The sequence below is a fragment of the Bos taurus genome, chromosome 15, assembly GCF_002263795.3.
Source record: "Bos taurus isolate L1 Dominette 01449 registration number 42190680 breed Hereford chromosome 15, ARS-UCD2.0, whole genome shotgun sequence".
Classification (NCBI taxonomy): Eukaryota; Metazoa; Chordata; class Mammalia; order Artiodactyla; family Bovidae; genus Bos; species Bos taurus.
The window spans coordinates 46905218-46927852 of NC_037342.1; the positions used below are offsets into that span (position 1 = coordinate 46905218).

At 39.7% G+C, this 22635-nt stretch overlaps 1 protein-coding gene across 1 annotated transcript; it reads right to left on the bottom strand.

Moving 5' to 3' along the window:
* Nucleotides 1-6300: 6300 nt before the first annotated feature.
* OR56B42B (olfactory receptor family 56 subfamily B member 42B) lies at nucleotides 6301-7266 on the bottom strand. Its single transcript, NM_001390770.1, has one exon. It carries the CDS (start codon nucleotides 7264-7266, stop codon nucleotides 6301-6303), a length of 966 nt encoding a protein of 321 aa, NP_001377699.1.
* Between the last annotated feature and the right edge of the window lie 15369 nt (nucleotides 7267-22635).

Consider the following 22635-nt stretch of genomic DNA (forward strand, 5'->3'; position numbering starts at 1 on the left):
TCTAGTAGTTTTCCCTACTTTCTTCAATTTAAGTCTGAATTTGGCAATAAGAAGTTCATGGTCTGAGCCACAGTCAGCTCCTGGTATTGTTTTTGCTGACTGTATGAAGCTTCTCCATCTTCGGCTGCAAAGAATGTAGTCAATCTGATTTTGGTATTGACCATCTGGTGATGTCCATGTGTAGTCTTCTCTTGTGCTTTGGAAGAGGGTGTTTGCTATGACCAGTGCGTTCTCTTGGCAAAACTCTATTAGCCTTTGCCCTGCTTCATTTTGTATTCCAAGACCAAATTTGCCCGTTACTCCAGGTATCTCTTGACTTCCTACTTTTTCATTCCAGTCTCCTATAATGAAAAGGACATCTTTGTTGGGTGTTAGTTCTAGAAGGTCTTATAAGTTTTCATAGAACCACTTAAGTTCAGCTTCTTCAGCATTACTGGTCGGGGCATAGACTTAGATTACTGTGATATTGAATGGTTTGCCTTGGAAACGAACAGAGATTATTCTGTCGTTTTTGAGATTGCATCCAAGTACTGCATTTCAGACTCTTTTGTTCACTATGAGGGCTACTCCATTTCTTCTAAGGTATTTTTGTTCACAGTGATAGATATAGTGGGCATCTGAGTTAAATTCACCCATTCCAGTCCATTTTAGTTTGCTGATTCCCAAAATGTCGATGTTCACTCTTGCCATCTCCTGTTTGACCACTTCCAATTTGCCTTAATTCATGGACCTAACGTTCCAAGTTCCTATGCAATATTGTCCTTTACAGCATCAGACTTAACTCCCAACACCAGTCACATCCGCAGCTGGGTGTTGTTTTTGCTTTGGCTCTGTCTCTTCATTCTTTATGGAGTTATTTCTCCACTGTTCTCCAGTATCATACTGGGCACCTACTGACCTGGGGAGTTCATCTTTTGGTGTCCTATCTTTTTGCCTTTTCATACTGTTCATGGGGTTCTCAAGACAAGAATACTGAAGTGGTTTGCCATTCCCTTTTCCAGTGGACCATGTTTTGTTAGAACTCCACGCCATGACCTGTCTGTCTTGGGTGGCCCTACATGACATGGCTTATAGTTTCATTGAGTTAGACAGGGCTGTGGTCCATGTGATCAGTTTGATTAGTTTTCTGTGGTTGTGATTTTCGTTCTGTCTGCCCTCTGATGGATAAGAATAGGAGTCTTATGAAAGCTTTCATATGGCAGAGACTGACTGAAGGGGAAACTGGATCTTGTTCTGATGGGTGGGGTCATGTGGCCCATCAGACTGGGATTAAATCTTTAATATAATTTTCTGTTGATGGATGGGGCTGGGTTCCCTCCCTGTTGTTTCACCTGAGACCAAATTATAGTGGAGGTATTGAAGATAACAGTGACCTCTTTCAAAAGGTCCTGTGCATGCACTGCTGCACTCACCTGTAGCAGCCACCACTGACCCACGCCTCCATGAGAGAGTCTTGGACACTCATGGACAAGTCTGGATCAGTCTCTTGTGGGGTCACTGCTCCTTTCCCCTGGGTCATTGTGCACACAAGGTTTTGTTTGTGCCCTTCAAGAGTCTGTTTCCCCAGCCCTGTGTAATTTCTGGTGGTTCTATGGTGGGGTTAATGGCAACCTCCTCCAAGAGAGCTTATGCCATACCCAGGTCTGCTGCATCCAGAGCCCCTGCCCCTGTGGTAGGCCACTGGTGACCCATACCTCCGCAGGACACACTCAAACATTCAAAGGCAGGACTGACTTAGTCTCTATGGGTTCTCCTGGTGCACACAAGGTTTTGTTTGAGCCTTCCAAGCATCTCTGGCAGGTATGGGGTTTGATTCTAAATGCAATTTTGCCCCTCTTACCATCTTGCTGGGGCTTCTCCTTTGTCTTGGATGTGGGGTATCTTTTTTGGGTGGTGATGGTGATGGTTGTTCAGCAGCAAGTTGTAATTTTGGAGTTCTTGCAGGAGAAGATGAGTGAACATCCTTCTACAGCACCATCTTGTACTTTTACTGTTAATTAAATTGCAATGAAAGTGATATTGAGTTTGTATTCAGAAAAAATGCTCTTTAATGAGAGATGTATTCTTCAGTCGGACATGACTGAAGCGACAGCAGCAGCAGCAGCAGGCCATCTGTGCTTGCTAATTGCTGCTCTTAGAAGTTAGTCTCCATAGAGGATGAGAGATAGGGTGCTATCTCTTTCGATGTTTATATTTTAGGAGAAAGTTCCCAGGTCTTGAGAAAGACATTTATTTCTAGGTTGTAAAACAGAGAAGATTGAGAGAAGGTTTATTTATATGGCAAAAGGGTAGAGAAAGAATTTACAAGTTTTCTCAAGCAAATGTCCTAAGAATGGGGAGGCTAGATGCTAACAGGGAAAAAATCTGTCTAAAGTTTAGACCAAGTCATCTTGGTTATTGGCTAATTGTTTTTCTTTCTAGTTGGCAATCTCAGAATGCTGCTGTATTTGTTTTATGCAACCTGTTGTTGGGGAGGTATGGGGTGTGCCAGGGGTAGATTTATGGTTAAGCTTCTTTTCCATGTCTCATGGGGCATGAATATTTGTATCCATTTGGGTCACTGTCCTGTTTTCTGATCCAGTCACCTCTATTCTGGAACACTTAGCCCTCTTATCTGATTTTTGGCTCACTTCTTGGTCTAACGGTGTATGTGCAAAAGGCTGTCCTGCCTACCTGCTCCTACTCTGCTACCCATTAATCAGCAAGCTGATTTTCTCATGCCCCTGCCCCTGCTCTTTTAGAATCAGATATTTCTGAATCTGAATCAGTATTATGTTTGTAGCAGTCCTTTTCCATGCACCGTTTGGGTTTCCATTCTTTCCGATAATTCTGTTGTAGATGTCTTTCTTCTTCTGGAGTTTCTTTACGTTTTTCTCTATTTAAAATGGCTCTGCATTTGTTTCATATCAACTTATATGTTATAGATCGACTTACTCTTGACTATCTTGTCAGTATTGCTAGGTTTTAGAGTGGAATAAGGAGGCTGCCATGAATGCTGAATTTGTCATGTAGATTCAGAGATCTTTGGAACTTATTTGCTCTGGAATCTTTGAGACCTTCTTCATAGCACATTATGTTATATATTTCTGAAAATACTGCATGGAAAGAATGCGATGTACATTTTCTGTTTTCAGAAGTTAGTACATTCAGAACGTATTCAAACCCAACTTTCTATAACATTCCACCATCACAGAGATTGGGAATGTAAAAGGCTAAACTTTTGAGTCTTTCTTGCAATCAGATCTGAACATCAGACTCATTTCTAGCCCACCAGTTATGAGTAAAATTCTGTCGAGACTCCCTTTTAAATAACTTCCTTCTTGTCTGGAATGTGGGGATGAGTATGGAGTAAGGTATCTATAGTTTAGAATGACAGAGCAGAAAGTTGAAAGAGCCTGATTCCTTCATGTCACAATTGTTGCTGTTGTTCAGTTGCTAAGTCATATCCGACACTTTGCAACCTCACGGACTGCAGCACTCCAGGCTCATCTGCCCCTCACTATCTCTTGGAGTTTGCTCAAATTCATGTCCATTGAGTTGGTGATGCTATCTAACTATCTCTTCCTCTGCCGCCCCCTTCTCTTTTTGCCTTCAATCTTTGCCAGCATGGTACAACAGTGCTGCTTTAATAATTCTGAACTGCCTGACTGTGGTGTGTATGTGTGTGTGATGAGAAAAGTAAACTCCAGTGTGGCTGGCCACTATTATCTATTGTCTCATATACAGCCAAACACAATCCTAATAGTTTGTTACCTAAAGTTAAGGAGACACGTCTCTCTCCTTTTTGATGTTCTGTGCCATGTGCTGGCCAGCCCTTTGCCATAACACTTCTGTTCACTCTTCACTCACTCTCCAGAGTTGGAGGACACTCTTAAGTGTCTTCATCTGAGCAGTTAACGAAAAAAAAAAAAAGTTAAATACAGCTCAGTCCTTTTCTCTCTCCTAGTTTCTAGACCATGTGTCTCTATGGCTCTCAACCATGTGGTAACCCCAGTTTTAAAGGTCCTATATCTGCAGGGAATCTGCAGTTGGGGAAGGTCAGTTTGATTCAAGAAATTGCTAACATTCAGCTAACTGACAGCATATTGAAGAAGAGGGTATACAAATCTATAAAATTTAGGCATTCAAATACATGTTTTTGTTGTATTTTCCTTTTTCTACTTGCAGCCAAGGCAGACTTCTGGGAAGATATCACTATGCACTTAAGAAATAAGGAATTATGTTTCACCTACGTGAAGGTGGTGTATCTGCTGCTACTGCTGCTAAGTCTCTTCAGTCGTGTCCGACTCTGTGTGACCTCATAGACGGCAGCCCACCAGGCTCCCCCGTCCCTGGGATTCTCCAGGCAAGAACACTGGAGTGTGTTGCCATTTCCTTCTCCAATGCATGAAAGTGAAAAGTGAAAATGAAGTTGCTCTGTCTTGTCCGACTCTTAGCGGCCCCATGGACTGCAGCCTACCAGGCTCCTCCGTCCATGGGATTTTCCAGGCAAGAGTACTGGAGTGGGTTGCCATTGCCTTCTCCGGGTGTATCTACATATATTATTTAGAATTTTTCTGCTTAAGAGGTTTGTCTATTCTCCCTTACATATTTATTTATTGGATCATTTATTTATATCAGAATGGAGTCATGGATATTTATTTTGTACTTTAGTTTTAATCCAATACTAGAACTTCTGACCTGTAAAGAGCTTTTTGTCATCACTCCTATCCTTAACAACAACAACAACAACAGCAACAACAACAGAAAGCTGAAAAAAAGGAAATTCAGTGATTTTTCTTGGACTCATCAGAGAATTGACATTGCAGGGTAACTTCTACCCCCAAATTTGGGGGGACAGATAAAGACAGAGAATTCAGAGAATCTGGCTAATAGGAGCAGAAGCTACTGGAGCCATAAACTGGTATGAAACTTCAAAGGTAATTTAGACAAATCCTGGAGGATGTGTGTGGACTAGTATGAAAATGAGAAACACTTGGAGCTGTAGTCTTAGGGAGGCTCCACACTTTAAATCCAGCAATTCTAGCAGATTCTTATAGTAAAGATCCAAGAATGGATTGTGAAATAAGCCCAGAGCATGCTCCATGTTAGAGGCCTCCTCTCCAGGTGAAAAGACTTTATTAGAGACATATCCTACCTGGAGTAGGGGGTATTTCTCTGACTCCAGGTTGTTTGTTAGTTCTGTGATTTCAGTTTTCTGAGCTGAAAAACAGTCCAGAAAAACAGTTGATTTTTGGTTTGTTCAGGTTCATCTTGATGTCAGGATGGGAGTGGTAACTTCTAAGTTCTTTTTTTTATGTTGGAACAGAAAAGTAATCTGTCTGATTTTTCTTTGACACTCAGATCTTGGCCACATAGTTTTTACTAATTTGTTAGTTTTCCATTCTCTCTATACCCTTGTTCTACCTGGGAGGCTTGGTCTGAATTATCCTTATCAGCCTGTTTGTAGAACTAGAAATCCAATCTCTTGGCTGGTAAGATTAGAAGAAATTCCAGTACTTTGGGGATTTATTTTTCCCTCCCCAAAATGTTAAAGGATCTCAGGGACTTAGTCCAAGCACCATATGGAAAGAGAAACAGGCAGTTTGACCCATGCATTAGTACACTACTTTTTATCAGCTGCAATGCTTCTGCTCTGGATGTATAGGATCACTGTTAAAAAAACAGGTGAAAGCAGATGGTTCATAGATAAGCCTTGTTCATAGATACAATAAAGCCTTTCTATTTAACTCACTCTGTCAAAGGAAGATGATTCAATTCCCTGAGTATTCATGGCCTAAGTTTGCTTGGGTTCCAAGCTCACTCTACAACTTCCTTCCTATTTGACCTTAGGAAAGTTTCTCAACTTTCTTGCCTCATCTGCAAAATGTGTAAATAACAATGGGTCTTGCTGCACAGGGTTGTTCTGGGGATTAAATAAGTTAATATTTGTGAACTGTCTAGAGCAGTACCTTGCCCATAGTATGTACTATGGAAAAATTAATTTGAATTGATGATCCTACTGAAAGTGAAAGTGAAGTAGCTCAGTCGTGTCGGACTCTTTCCGACCCCAGCTCCTCCGTCTATGGGATTCTTCAGGCAAGAGTACTGGGGTGGGTTGCCATTTCCTTCTCCAGGAGATCTTCCTGACCCAGGGATTGAACCCGGGTCTCCCGCATTCCAGGCACGCTTTAACCTCTGAGCCACCAGGGAAGCCCAATCCTACTAATTGCGATATTAAAATTTTGTCCCAGAACAACTGGGCTCCAAAGCCTGTGCGCTTTCAATACCGTTGATAACTTTCTGCTATTTAAAGCTGGCTCACTTCCTAGGCATTTTCTCACCCAGACCAATTAACCTTTGGAAGCCCACTCTCAGCTCCTGGGTCCTAAGGGCATACACCATAGGGTTAAGGGCTGGGGGAATGACACTATGCAGCACATTGAGAAGAACAGGGATGATGGGAAACTGTCTTCCTGCCAGATGGGTGACAGACACTACAATAACAGCGGTGTAGAAAAAGAGAATGAGGGTGAGATGAGAGCTGCAGGTACTCAGGGCCTTAGATGTTGCTTCAGCAGAGTTCAACCTCAGCACTGAGCGAATAATCAACATGTAGGAAGCAAAGACCAGACCCATGTCACTCCCAACCACAAACCAAGCCAAGGCCAAATGGTAAAATCTATTAATAGTGATGTCATCACAGGCCAGACTGGTGACCCCCAAGTTAGAGCACAGGCAGTGGTCAATCTCATTCCTGGAGCAGTAGTGTCTCTGGGCAGCCAGTACAGGCACTGGGATGGTCAGCAGGCCATTCCTGAGCATCATAGACAGTGTGACTTTGATCACAAAAGTCTCAGTGACTATGGAAGAGTACTGAAGGGGATAGCAAATGGCTACATACCTATCCACAGCCATGCAGAGGAAGATGCCTGACTCCATGCCCATGAAACAGTTGATGGCATACAACTGAGCAAAGCACTCAGTGAGACTTATGGTCTTGGCATTAAACCAGAAAATGGCCAGGATTTTGGGCATGATGGTAGTAGCCAGGCCAATGTCCACCACAGCCAAGATACCAAGGAGGTAATACATGGGCTCGTGTAAGGTAGACTCATGATGGATGGTGATCAAGATGAGGAGATTGGCACCAAGAGCTGAGAGGTAGAGTAGAGCCAGGGGCAGGGAGAGCCAGTGTTGCCAGCTGTGAATGCCTGGAAATCCCATTAGGACAAATTCAGACACTTGAAACCTCGAGCCATTGGTTATACTTAGGGTAGTATCCATGTCATGGGATGTCTTCTTCTCAACATTTATCTGTGAATTAAGGGAAAACAAGAATGGACTGCGGTTAGCCCAGCTGAGGGTCAAAATTCATGTAGAGGAATATAGGATTCACCAGTGACTCAGTTCTTTTTAGCATAACATGTCCTCAACTTGCTTGGAAAGACCCTTGGAAAAAATTCAGATAAGAACAATGGAAGAGCCAAAACAGGTTCTAAGATAAAACTTTTAGCAGAATAAAAGTGAAGATTTATGTCTTTGTTTTCTTGAAATTTTGAGTAGTGATTTTTAATATGTGAGGGTTATGAACACAAAGAATACACATATGCATATGTAAAGAATCCAAACTTTCAGGAGGTAAAGTTTAAGGGCAGAAGTGTTTTCCCTATTCTTGGAGATCTTAAGAGAATAAGCCACAATGAGAACTTCCTTTTCTCTAAACAGCACCTGAAGCTGACAAATTGTTTCTGACAAAACTCATCTCTTTTCATCTTCATCAAACAGCTGTTGCTATTCACACATGCATAGAGGATACAGCACTTAAATGATTAGTCTAGATAAGAATCATATATTGAAAACACTAATAAGTGATAAAGCTTCAGCAAAATTTTAACCTTTTGCATTTAATTTCAGCACCCTTTTCATCAAATCATATCCAAAAGTTCAATACCCTTTAGGAATACCATTTGTTCCTGTTTTGATTATGAAAATAATGTTAAAGATATACTTAAAGCAATATTTTTATTTTAAAAATTTTATTAATTTAAAATTTTATTTTAAATACAATTTTCAAAGGTTACTTTCCACTTACAGTTATTACAAACTATTGGCTGTGTTCCCCATGTTGTACAATACATCCTTGAGCCTATCTCACACACAGTGGTTTGTACCTCTCAAATCCCTACATTGGCCCCCCATCCACCACTGGGAACCACTGGTCTGTTTTCTATATCTGTGAGTCTGTTAAAGGAATATTTTTAAATCATCAAATTTATTAATAAAATATATAAAGAGAGAAAATGACCAAAAAATTTCCACCTACTTCCAGATTTTTGTGTGGTATTGGTAGGAAATACGGAAGGCATGTACTGCACACATTTAGGCTTTTTTGTTTAAGTGATTTCATGTCTTATTATTGGTCCTTCAATATTTGATCTTCCTTGTTCTGACATTCTTGATTTTGTTCATTTTGAATGTTGTATAATATACTCAAGTGTTTGCACCAAAAATTGTACATGGACATTAAGCTTTTGGAATCCATTAATATCTTAGATTCTTTTTGCTACCTTTATCTGTGAATACTCGGAAAAGGCAATGGCACCCCACTCCAGTACTCTTGCCTGGAAAATCCCATGGATGGAGGAGCCTGGTAGGCTGCAGTCCATGGGGTCGCTAAGAGTCGGACATGACTGAGCGACTTCACTTTTACTTTTCACTTTCATGCATTGTAGAAGGAAATGGCAACCCACTCCAGTGTTGTTCCCTGGAGAATCCCAGGGACAGGGGAGCCTGGTGGGCTGCCGTCTATGGGGTCGCACAGAGTCGGACACAACTGAAGTGACTTAGCAGCAGCAACAGCATCTGTGAATACTACCTTGCTAAGTCACTTGAGTCGTGTCCCACTCTGTGTGACCCCATAGACGGCAGCCCACCAGGCTCTCTTGTCCCTGGGATTCTCCACGCAAAAACACTGGAGTGGGTTGCCATTTCCTTCTCCAATGCATGAAAGTGAAAGTGAAATCGCTCAGTCGTGTCTGACTCTTCGCGACCCCATGGACTGCAGCCTACCAGGCTCCTCCATCCATGGGATTTCCAGGCGAGAGTACTGGAGTTGGGTGCCATTGCCTTCTCCAGAATACTACCTTACCTTGTCAAATATTTAGGTGTCAGTATTGCCTTTCCACATCTCTGTCTTTGCTTCATTTGATGGTATTAAGAGTAAGATCAAGGCTCTATCCTTCACCATCTATATGAAGAATGAATGACCACGCCATTTATAGATTATAATAAATGTATATTTCCCATGAAATTGATGAAGAAAAATAATATAGTTTCACTTTTAGAAAACAAAAAAGCTAAAAAATAACTTTAAATGCAAGTAACTATAAATCAAAATCTCAACAAAGGTAATGATGTTTAATAGTTAACAACATTTAATTTTCAGCATTTTTCTTTGCAATCTTTTTATACAGATGAAGTTTCACATAACTAGAGTTCTGTGCTTTTTCTTGATATAGTACATATAAATTTCCTAATTGGAGAACTCTTTAAAAGCATTTTAAGTCTTAAAAAATTTATAAATTTTATAAATTATCAGTGGCCACTAAAAGTGTTCATTTTTTTAAAATAACATTTTGGCTAGCTTTTGTTTGGCTTTACATGTATATGTATGTATTGTATTTTGATACTTATATTATTTTCTTTTTTTTTTCTGTGTGTGTTTCAGCTTAATTAGAACTCTTTCACCAAAAATTTATGAAAGGTATCTATCGGAAACTGTAAATTTCCTGAATTCATATGAAAAAATTTTGTCTATATTTGCATTATTCTTGGGGCAGGGGCCATGTAGCTTTCATAAAATTCTCAAAGCATTCCGTTTTACAAACAGGAAACAATTACAAGAAATTATTCTTTACTGAAAATTTTAACCAATTTACCTCTTATGACTTTTCATCTTTTAATGGTTGACCTTCTGGTTCTGTGTCTTAACTTATGTACATGGAGTTAATTTTACTGTTAATGAGAAATATTTAAATAAGTAAATTTCTAATAATTATTAGAAATGTCTCTACATTTCTCTTCAAGTGATTATTATGCCTTCTGTGTCACATAATAAACTTTTATATGCATAAATTTTACCTGGGCAATCAACTATTTCTATTTTTTATGGTTAATTTTGTGCCAACATAAAACTGAATTAAAAGTTTTAGTTTTATAATATATTTAATATACAATAGAGCTATATTCTCTTATTATTTATTCTCTTTAATTTCAAAATCTTTTTCATGTGTTTATTTTCCAGATTAACCTTAGAATTCCCATGTTGAATTCTAAAATAGTAGTTTTAGTTGGAATTATGTTAAATTTGTAGATTAATTTTGACAAAAGTTCACATCCTTATGCTATCAAGTTTTCTCATTCATAAGTATTATTTTTGTCTGCATTTGTTAAATCTTAATGTATATGTGCCCAAACTCTAAATCTTCCCAAGATGAGGATAATATCATTGCAGTGTTGTATGGGACAGTAACACCCATGCTGAACCCATTGATGTACACTTTGAGAAACAACGATGTGAAAGATATGCTAATTAAGGTGGTCAAAGGAAGGGTAATGGCCTGATGGCCTTAGATATCTTGTCTGGCATCCTTGTCAATGAATCACCACAGGTCCTTTACTCCTTCACAATTATCCACAAAAAAGAACTGAATAAAAGATGAACCTATCTCAGACCCAATCAAAAAAGTATTTTTCTTTTTTTTTTTTGTTCTTCTGTACCATTTTTATTATGACAAATAGTATTTTAGGATGTTTTAAATGAATATGACTTTTTTTGTATTATGTATTCCAATGTTTATTTTGACTGATGGAAATTCATTGACTTTATTTTTTTCAGTGTAATTATATTGTTCTCTTTAATTTCCTTTTTCATTCATCCATTGTGGTAAACTTGTGCCATATTTAGAACATTTTATGAGTGTCTGTATTACACCACCAATTAATGATTGCAGATAAAGTATATTTTGGGTTTATTATATGTTGAAGTTATATTTGTTTTATTTTTGTCTTGTGTATTAGCCATTTTTCTAAACTGTTGTCAGTTCTTAACACTGATATTCTTTTTCTGATGTTCTAGATAAAGCAACAAGTTGATTGCATACCTTGTTATTTTCTCTTTTTATGGATATTAATTCATCTTAATTTTTGCTTCATATCTCAAAGAAATGGTTGAAAATTCATTATTAATGTGAAATAAGTATGATGGAAAACTTCTTCCAAATTTTTTTGGTCAGATTTTAATAGGAATTCAGCTTGAATGTGAAGCTGACTTTAAAGTTATATGTGACTTTAAAGTTATATGTCTTTCTTTTTTTTTGGATGTAATAAAGTAGTCTTTTCTTTGAAGTTCCTTTTTGTTCTGAGAATCTTGAATATAGAATTTTTATTTTAGACCCCTCTGTTTATCATTTATTCACTGACAATTTTAGAACTCAGTGTCATTTCTCTCCTCTTTCCTAAATTATGGACCTAAAATGTGGAGAGCCTGAGAGAAGGAAGGAACTAAAGGTGAAAAATCAAACAAGAAGAGCTAACTATGGAGGCCATAGATAAGTTATATAATCAAAATCAGGGATCAGGACAGAATTATGAGAACACAGGATGCATCCATCCCCTTACCCAGAATGCAGGTCATACATTCATTGGTTTGCTCACTATTTCAGAAGGAGCTCTGAAGAGCTTCTCAGGCTGCAATGCCTTCTGTAGATGCTCCTGCTCTCCTTGCTTAGTTGCTTGTGTTTGGCCTTTTGTTATTCAGAACAGATTCCTGTCCTCACTGGCCATGCCCAGAGTTTGGAGTTTTTGTATAAATTTGATCCCTGAGATGTCTAACCCTGGTGTGCTGCTTTGTAGGCTCTCCCTACTGTATTTCAAGCATCCTTCAGGATCTTTTTTTTTACACTGTGGTAGGAATAGAACTCAAGGGCTCTTAGGGGTTAGCCACTTAATGTCTGGGAGTAGTTTCAACTCTAGTCCCAGGGCAGTCCACCAGATGGACAACTTTTCAGCTCAGGATCCTGAGGGATTAGAACATCCTTGTGTGATGAATAGTGCTCTTCATTAAAGAAAGTTTTGAAGTCTCCCCATATCAAAATGTATCTTTACTCCATGCCCTTTCCACAGATTTCCCCCCCATTTCCTGCTTCACAAACGTGAGTAACCCCTTTGTGTCACTGCCCTATCCTCACATCCTAAATGCATCTCATCTCACTGCAATTTAATTTTTTAACATCACATAGAGATTGCTCTTATTAATGACCTCAATTGCCAAAAATATGGCATAATTTTTAGAACTTAATTTTACCTGAAACTTCTTTATTTTTCAGAATTGATAAGTTCCTCCCATTGGGTCCACTTGCGTTTATTGTCCTTCAAGACATTGTACATTTCAGTTCAGTTCAGTTCAGTCTCTGAGCCATGTCGGACTCTTTGCGACCCCATGGACTGCACCATGCCATGCCAGGCTTCCCTGTCTGTCACCAACTCCTGGAATATACTCAAACTCCTCTCCATCGAGTGAGTGATGCCATCCAACCATCTCATCCTCTGTCGTCCCCTTTTCCTCCCTTCTTCAGTTTTTCTAGCATCAAATTTCATGACTGCAGTCACCATCTGCAGTGATGTTGGAGCCCCCCAAAATAAAGTCTCTCCCTGTTTCCATTGTTTCCCATCTGTTTGCCATGAAGTGATGGGACCAGATGCCATGATCTTAGTTTTCTGAATGTTGAGTTTTAAGCCAAATTTTTCACTCTTCTCTTTCACTTTCATCAAGAGGCTCTTTAGCTGTTCTTCACTTTCTGCCATAGGCATCGTGTCATCTGTGTATCTGAGGTTATTGATATTTCTTCTGGCAATCTTTATTCCAGCTTCTGCTTTATCCAGCCTGGCATTTTGCATGATGTATTCTGCATATAAGTTAAATAAGCAGGGTGACAATATACAGGCTTGACACACTCCTTTCCTGATTTGGAACCAGTCTGTTATTCCATGTCCAGTTCTAACTGTTGTCTCTTGTCCTGCATACAGATTATTCAGGAGGCAGGTAAGGTGGTCTGATATTCCCATCTCTTGAAGAATTTTCCACAGTTTGTTGTGATCCACACAGTCGAAGGCTTTGACATAGTCAATAAAGCAGAAGTAGATGTTTTTCTGGAATTCTCTTGCTTTTTGGGTAATTCAACAGATTTGGCAATTTGATCTCTGTTTCCTCTGCCTCTTCTAAATCCGGCTTGAACATCTGAAAGTTCACGGTTCATGTACTGTTGAAGCCTGGCTTGGAGAATTATGAGCATCACTTTGCCACTGTGTGAGAAGGGTGCAATTGTGCGGTAGTTTGAACATGCTTTGGCATTGCCTTTCTTTGAGATTGGAATGAAAACTGACCTTTTCTAGTCTTGTGGCCACTACTGAGTTTTCCAAATTTGCTGGCATATTGAGTAAATCACAGCATCATCTTTTAGGATTTGAAATAGCTCAGCTGAAATTCCATCCCCTCCACTAGCTTTGTTCATAGTGATGCTTCACAAGGCCCTCTTGATTTCGCATTTCAAGATGTCTGGCTCTAGGTGAGTGATCACACCATTGTGGTTATCTGGGTCATGAAGATCTTTTTTGTATGGCTTTTCTGTGTATTCTCGCCACCTCTCTTAATATCTTCTGCTTCTGTTAGGTCCATACGATTTCTGTCCTTTAATATGCCCATCTTTATATGAAGTATTCCCTTGGTACCTCTAATTTTCTTGAAGAGGTCTATTGTCTTTCCCATTTTATTGTTTTCCTCTATTTCTTTGCATTGATCACCGAGGAAGGCTTTCTTATCTCTCCTTGCTATTCTTTGGAATTCTGCATTCAAATGGATCTATCTTTCCTTTTCTCCTTTGCCTTTAGCTTCTCTTCTTTTCTCAGCTATTTGTAAGCCCTCCTCAGGCAACCATTTAGCCTTTTTGCATTTCTTTTTCTTGGGGATGGTCTTGATCACTGCCTCCTGTACAATGTCACGAACATCTCTCCATAGTTCTTCAGACACTCTATCAGATCTAATCTTTTGAATCAATTTGTCACTTCCACTGTATAATCATAAGGGATTTCATTTATATCATACCTGAATGGTCTAGTAGTTTTCCCTACTTTCTTCAATTTAAGTCTGAATTTGGCAATAAGAAGTTCATGATCTGAGCCACAATCAGCTCCTGGTATTGTTTTTGCTGACTGTATGAAGCTTCTCCATCTTCGGCTGCAAAGAATGTAATCAATCTGATTTTGGTATTGACCGTCTGGTGATGTCCATGTGTAGAGTCTTCTCTTGTGCTTTGGAAGAGGGTGTTTGCTATGACCAGTGCGTTCTCGTGGCAAAACTCTATTAGCCTTTGCCCTGCTTCATTTTGTTCTCCAAGACCAAATTTGCCCGTTACTCCAGGTATCTCTTGACTTCTTACTTTTTCATTCCAGTCTCCTATAATGAAAAGGACATCTTTGTTGGGTGTTAGTTCTAGAAGGTCTCATAGGTTTTCATAGAACCATTTAAGTTCAGCTTCTTCAGTGTTACTGGTTGGGGCATAGACTTGGATTACTGTGATATTGAATGGTTTGCCTTGGAAATGAACAGAGATCATTCTGTCATTTTTGAGATTGCATCCAAGTACTGCATTTCAGACTCTTGTTGACTATGAGGGCTACTCCATTTCTTCTAAGGGATTTTCATCCACAGTAGTAGCTATAATGGTTATCTGAGTTAAATTCACCCATTCCTGTCCATTTTAGTTCACTGACTCCTAAAATGTCCAATTCCAGTTTGCCTTAATTCATGGACTTAACGTTCCTAAAATGTCCACTTCCAATTTGCCTTAATTCATGGACCTAACGTTCCAAGTTCCTATGCAATATTGTTCCTTACAGCATCAGACTTAACTTCCAACACCAGTCACATCTGCAGCTGGGTGTTGTTTTTGCTTTGGCTCTGTCTCTTCTTTCTTTATGGAGTTATTTCTCCACTGTTCTCCAGTAGCATACTGGGCACCTACTGACCTGGGGAGTTCATCTTTTGGTGTCCTATCTTTTTGCCTTTTCATGCTGTTCATGGGGTTCCCAAGACAAGAATACTGAAGTGGTTTGCCATTCCCTTTTCCAGTGGACCATGTTTTGTTAGAACTCTCCACCATGACCTGTCTGTCTTGGGTGGCCCTATATGACATGGCTCATAGTTTCATTGAGTTAGACAGGGCTGTGGTCCATGTGATCAGTTTGATTAGTTTTCTGTGGTTGTGATTTTCGTTCTGTCTGCCCTCTGATGGATAAGGATAGGAAGCTTATGAAAGCTTTCATATGGCAGAGACTGACTGAAGGGTAAATTGGATCTTGTTCTGATGGGTGGGGTCATGTGGCCCATCAGACTGGGATTAAATCTTTAATACAATTTTCTGTTGATGGGCAGGGCTGGGTTCCTTCCCTGTTTTTTCACCTGAGACCAAATTATAGTGGAGGTATTGAAGATAATGGTGACCTCTTTCAAAAGGTCCTGTGCATGCACTGCTGCACTCAGTGCCCCCGACCCTGCAGCAGGCCACCACCGGCCCACGCCTCCACCAGAGACTCTTGGACACTCATGGACAAGTCTGGATCAGTTTCTTGTGGGGTCACTGCTCCTTTCTCCTGGGTCATGGTACACACAAGGTTTTGTTTGTGCCCTCCAGGAGTCTGTTTCCTTCTGGTAGCTCTATGGTGGGGTTAATGCCAACCTCCTCCAAGAGAGCTTATGCCATACCCAGGTCTGCTGCATCCAGAGCCCCTGCCCCTGTGGTAGGCCACTGGTGACCCATACCTCTGCAGGACACACTCAAACATTCAAAGGCAGGACTGACTCAGTCTCTATGGGTTCTCTTGGTGCACACAAGGTTTTGTTTGAGCCCTCTGAGCATCTCTGGCAGGTATGGGGTTTGATTCTAAATGCAATTTTGCCCCTCTTACCATCTTGCTGGGGCTTCTCCTTTGCCTTGGATGTGGGGTATCTTTTTTGGGTGGTGTTGGTGATGGTTGTTCAGCAGCAAGTTGTAATTTTGGAGTTCTTGCAGGAGAAGATGAGTGAACATCCTTCTACAGCACCATCTTGTACTTTTACCATTAATTAAATTGGAATAAAAGAGTGATATTGAGTTTGTATTCAGATAATATGCTCTTTAATGAGAGATATATTCTCTGATCATTCTAACTCCAACTCTATATAATTCTCTGCTTTAAATTTATCTCCATGCCACATAGCATCTCATGACATGCATATTGTAAGTCATTTTTTTGTTTTTCTTTTCTTTTTCTCATAGTAAAATGTAAGCTCCCCGAGAGAATGCTTTTTGCCATTTTTGTTCACTGCTCTAAACCCAGCACTTAGATTAGTTCCCGGCACTTAGTAGATGTTTGTCAAATGTTTGTCAAATGTGTGAATAAATATTGAGAAGAGGCATATGGGAGAAGTCTTAAGGAATTTAAAAGTATGATGATGGTAATTCTGGTCTCATAGAATGAGTTTAGAAGTATTCTGTGTGTGCTGTGCTATGCTAAGTCACTTCAGTCGTGTCTGACTCTTTGAGACCCCATGGACTGTAGCCCACCAGGTTCTTCTGTCCATGGGATACTCCAGGCTAGAATACTGGAGTGGGCTGCCATGACTTCCTCTGGGGGATCTTCTCAACCCAGGGATTGAAACTTAGTCTCTTACATCTCCTGCATTGGCAGGTGAGTTCTTGACCACTAGCGCTGCCTGGGGAGCCCACAAAGTATTCTATTATCCTCTATTTTTTGGAATAATTTAGGAATTCTTCTTTAAACATTTGAGAGAGTTCATCAGTGAATCCGTCTGGGGTTGGGCTTTTCTTGTTGGAAGCTTTTTGATTACTGAGTCAACATTTTTACTTGTTATAAGTCTGTTTATATTTTAGATATCTTGTTGAGTCAGTTTTGGTAGTTTGTATGTTTCTAGAAATTTTTCCCTTTAATGTAGGTTATCAAATTTGCTGGCATGCAATTTTTTTATTCTCTTATAATCCTTTTCCTTTTTGTGAGCTTGGTAGTAATGTTCCCATTTTCATACTTAATTTTTGTAATTTGAGTCTTCTCTCTTTTTTTCTTGGTCTTTCTGATTATGCCCCTAGCCCTGGTCATGCTTATGGCCTTCCTTCTAGGAAAGCTCCCCAGGACTATGTGGGAGCTTTTCAAAGCTCTTATTTGCCAAGGCATCTCACTCCTCAGCCTTTCCTCCCAAGAATTTGGTGTGTCCATTGTTTGCTTTGACTGTCATTCCTTTCCAAATCCCAGAGGCTAACACATTTGTGTTTACATATTTTTTGCCAAATGCCCTCAAGTAACCTCTACTATATCTTTATAACCTCTACTTTATTTGGGGAGAGTTCTGAGTTACATGAAACAAAGACACATTGTTTCTGTCTTTCACAGAGCCACCAGATGGATTAAAAAATGACAACAATTCTTTGAGAACAAGGTCAGCTCTACTCCTTCCAGGACCAGGAGCCCACACAGGGAGCATAGGCTGCTCTTTTCAGGAATGTCACCGAGTCACAGAGGGAGAGATGGAGCCTAGGTTAGTTAAAATTCCACAGAGCTTTCCTACTGCGATTCAGTCATCTTTGTATGATTGAGTGCCCACAGGCTTCCCTGGGGTGTCCAGCAGCCCCTCCTAGAAGCTCCCTGTTATGGTTTTGTAGCAGAATGCCTCTGGTAATATACCTTCTTGTGAACAGTTTTCTCTGGCACCCTGCAAGTTGGATTTCCAGCAAGTTCTGCTGGCACAGTGTCACAGCAACTTCCCCATTCAGTGTGCCATCCTGTACCCTCTCCAACAAGGACTGGATCTCAGCCCAGTGGGGCTCTTCCTTTGGAGAATCCATCTCACCTCTAGTGGCAGTGGCTGCTCCTATATCTGCTATTTATATAATCTTTAGAGTTCTATCTACTTACTAGGCAATCCCTTGATTTTCCAATTCCTTGTTATAGTTGATAATTCTTTTTATTTAATATTTCCTGTTCAGGTTATATGGCTTCCCTCTCTTTATTGGACAGAGAATGATACATTGGAGAAATGTATACAAAAAATTATAAACAGTGAATTTGGTAAAGCTTCACAGCGAAACAAAAATAAATTTTCTTAATGTAATTGTAAGCTATACTAAAAGCTCTAAAATACTTTTGATATAGAAGAGATATGTTTTACATTAATCATCAACAATGACTTGAGACTAAAATTTCAAATGATTTCAGCAAAATTCAGTGTGCTAGTTATCTATGCTTTGTACAAGCACAGAGTATAAAGCAATACCTATTTTATCACTGTCACAGATTCTGTGGGTCAGGAATTCAAGAACAGTGCAGTGGAAAGGTTTTCTTTCTACTCCATGTATCTGAAACCTCAGCTCAGGAGCCTCAAATAGCTGGGGTGATCAAATTCCCAGGGTTGGAATCACTCAACAGTCTTGGCTCCTGGACTGACACAATTTCAAAGCCGGGCTCAGCTGAGGTTGCTGACTGCATTACCTACCCATGGCCTTGGCATGTGGTTTAGACTTCTTTTTGCATGATGGCAGGATTTTTAGTGGGAGCATCATCCAGGGACCAAACATTACAAAAGGCACAGGTGGATGCTGGGTGTGTTTTCCTGGCCAGGACTTCCGTCACAGTCTATTAGCTGTAAGTGAATCACTAAGGCCAGCTCAGATTCAAGGTGGTGGGCAGTAATTAGATTCAACTTCTAAATGGGGAATTTCCTGGTTACATTTCAAAAGAGTCTGAGGGATGGAGATGTTGCAGTCATCTTTGTAATATGTCATACTCAGTGAGAAGCTTGATAGGGAATAAAAGGGACAGAAAAATGCTTTACATTCTTATCTTGAGCTTAGTATTAGAAGGACAAAATACTGAATCACTACTATATAATTTGGAATAATACAAAAATATAAAGTTGAAAGTGTCCCTAAAGTTATGAATATAGTAACTGGTCAAGCAGATATATTTGATAAAACTTCTAAGTCAAAGAAATGGATATATAGGGAAATCCTCCCTGATAGCTCAGTTGGTATAGAATCTGCCTGCCATGCAGGAGACCATGGTTTTATTTCTGGGTCAGGAAGATCCACTGGAGAAGGGATAGGCTACCCACTCCAGTATTCTTGGGCTTCCCTTGTGGCTCAGATGGTAAAGAATCCCCCTGCAATGCAGGAGACCTGTGTTCGATCCCTGAGTTGGGAAGATCCCCCGGGGAAGGGAAAAGCTACCTTCTCCAGTATTCTGACATGGAGAATTTCATAGATTGTAGAGTCCATGGGGTAGCCAGAGTTGGACACGACTGAATGATTTTCACTCATGAAATGGATCAATTCAGCAAAAGTCAGAAGTCAAAAAAAAAAAAATGAGAAAACATAATGAAAATAAACGATGACCAAGGCAACCACAAATATGGAATTATGATAAATGTGGCTAGGTTGAATCTCCCTACTTAAATGGTAAGTCTCTCAGAATAGGTTAAATAACAAAGATGCAGCTAATGCTGTGTTGAAAAGACAGGCCCAAATTAAAATATCAACTGGATATGAAAATAAATGCATGAGAAAGGATAAATAGGCAATTAAAAATAAAATAGTGTGACAGTATTAAATTTATATAAAGCAAAACAAATGATATACACATGACAAAGGAATAGTTCATAAAGATTAAATAGAAGACACACTTCTTTGTATTTATGGTGCAGAGTGCAGAGAGCATAATTAAGTGCTCTGATCTTTCTGTTGTGTCAGAAATTTTGCTGAGACTCTAGGTTGCATATTGGATTTTCATGTATTTTTAAAAGAGTTGAGAGACACATTATCACAGCAGTTGTTGGCAAAGGTCTGCAATCTGGGCTGCTACACATAGACTCACATTGTGTAGAATTGCTTTCAATCTGAATCAGTGGCCACTGTCCAACAGAGTGAAGTAGGAATTCCTTTTGGAGGAAGTTTGTAGCCTTTGTTCTTGGGTAAGTTTCTAGGGGTAACTCTTAGGATGGCCTGTCTCAGACGGTGGACTGACTGCCTGCAGGTCTGCTGTGCTGCCCAGCAGCTACTTCCCTGGTGGGGTGAGCTCACAGTTTCTGATGTTGTTTCAGGCCCAGTGCTGTCTTCCAAGAGGCTGTTTTCCAAGGTGGACTCACATGCATACTTCCTGAGGTCTTTTTCTAGACTGTGGTCTAGGGTATTTTCTTTGATACAAATGAGTCAGCAGACCATGTTATACTTCTCTGAATCACTGCATCATGGATAAAGTCTTTATTAAGAATCTAGCAGAGGAAATGGCAACCCAGTCTAGTATTCTTTCTGGGAAAATCTCATGGACAGAGGAGCCTGGTGGGCTATGGTCCATGGGGTTGCAAAGAGTTGGACACAACTGAGTGAGTACACACACACATCTTGTACAGAGTTCTGTACTAAACTCAGAGAACATACAAAATGATCAAGGATCAGAGTTCTTGAATGCAAAAGTATGCATTTTTGTTAGATGTTCCAAAAATAAAATTAGATTTAAATAATTGGTTATTTGGAGCTACTTTTCTAAGGCATTTCTGGGGCCATTGTCTTCCTTTCCTAGAAAGAAAATTTTGCCACACAATTCGACCATTTTTTCCCCATGTGTGTATCATATCTCAAAGCATGTTTTTTTTTTTTTTTTTATCTCTTGATTGTCTGATTGTCACAGCATGCTGTGATTTCTAGCATTTTTTTCCTGGTAAGAGACAAAGGCAGATTATAACCCAGGTTTATTGAGAGCTAAAACTTCTGATTATTATGACTTTTAAGTTAAAGAACTGAAGGATTGTGAGGTTTCATAAGTTGTTCAAAATCATGCAGAAATTCTGGAACCCAGCAAGACTAAGAGAGAGAACTGTGAAGGTTATGCAATCAAACTTCCAATCTCTTGAATCCCAGCTATCATGCTTGAAAACTACTGGCAGAGGCAAAAAAATGAAAGTAAAACAAAATTTAATATTTGTTATCTGTTCAGTTCAATTCAGTTGCTCAGTTGTGTCTGACTCTTTGCAACCCCATGAATTGCAGCATGCCAGGCCTCCCTGTCCATCACCAACTCCTGGAGTTCACTCAGACTCATGTCTATCGAGTCAGTGATGCCATCCAGCCATCTCATCCTCTGTCTTCCCCTTCTCCTCCTGCCCCCAATCCCTCCCAGCATCAGAGACTTTTCCAATGAGTCAACTCTTTGCACGAGGTGGCCAAAGTATTCAGCTTTAGCATCATTCCTTCCAAAGAAATCCCAGTGCTGATCTTCTTCAGAATGGACTGGTTGGATCTCCTTGCAGTCCAAGGGACTCTCAAGAGTCTTCTTCAACACCATAGTTCAAAAGCATCAATTCTTCGGCGCTCAGCTTTCTTAACAGTCCAACTCTCACATCCATACATGACCACTAGATAACAGATAATTGGTTATCGCTGATAATTGCTAAACTGTCTTTCAAAGATGTTTTTCTACCCCTTTGTTACAGTATGGGCTTTTATATTTTTGACATACACTGAAATGTTGCTTCATAGGTACACAGTAGTATTTTACATATCCAGAATTTGTTTATGAGTGTCTATTTCATCACATCCATGCCATAATTAAAATTTTCAATTTAAAAATCTTGATTATTAGAATAAGTAAAAATTGATATTATAATTTTGGTTTACCTTTCTCATCATAGTTTTGTGAACTTTGACTATTTTTTAACTTTGACATTTTAAAAGATTTTTTCCCCCATTTACATACTTAGGTAATTTTCTATTTTGGCTTTATGTACAACCCATCCTTTATGTATATGGCTTTATGTACAACCCATCTGCATCATGATGCAGAGTATATCATGAGAAACGCTGGGCTGGATGAAGCACAAGCTGGAATCAAGATTGCCGGGAGAAATGTCAAGAACCTCAGATATGCTGATGACACCCCCCTTATGGCAGAAAGCAAAGAAGAACTAAAGAGCCTCTTGATGAAAGTGAAAGAAGAGAGTGAAAAAGTTGGCTTAAAGCTCAACATTCAGAAAACTAAGATCATGGCATCTGGTCCCATCACTTCATGGCAAATAGATGGGGAAACAGTAGAGAGAGTGACAGACTTTATGTTTTTAGGTTACAAAATCACTGCAGATGGTGACTGCAGCCATGAAATTAAAAGATGCTTACTCCTTGGAAGAAAAGTTATGACCAACCTAGACAGCATATTAAAAAGCAGAGACATTACTTTGCTGACAGAGGTCCATCTAGTCAAAGCTAAGGTTTTTCCAGTAGTCATGTATGAATGTAAGATTTGGACCATAAAGAAAGCTGAGTGCTGAAGAATTAATGCTTTTGAACTGTGGTGTTGGAGAAGACTCTTGAGAGTCCCTTGGACTGCAAGGAGATCCAACCAGTCCATCCTAAAGGAAATCAGTCCTGAGTATTCATTGGAAGGACTGATGGTGAGCCTGAAACTCCAATACTTTGGCCACCTGATGCAAAGAACTGACTCACTGGAAAAGACCCCAATACTGGGAAAGATTGAAGGCAGGAGGAGAAGGGGATGACA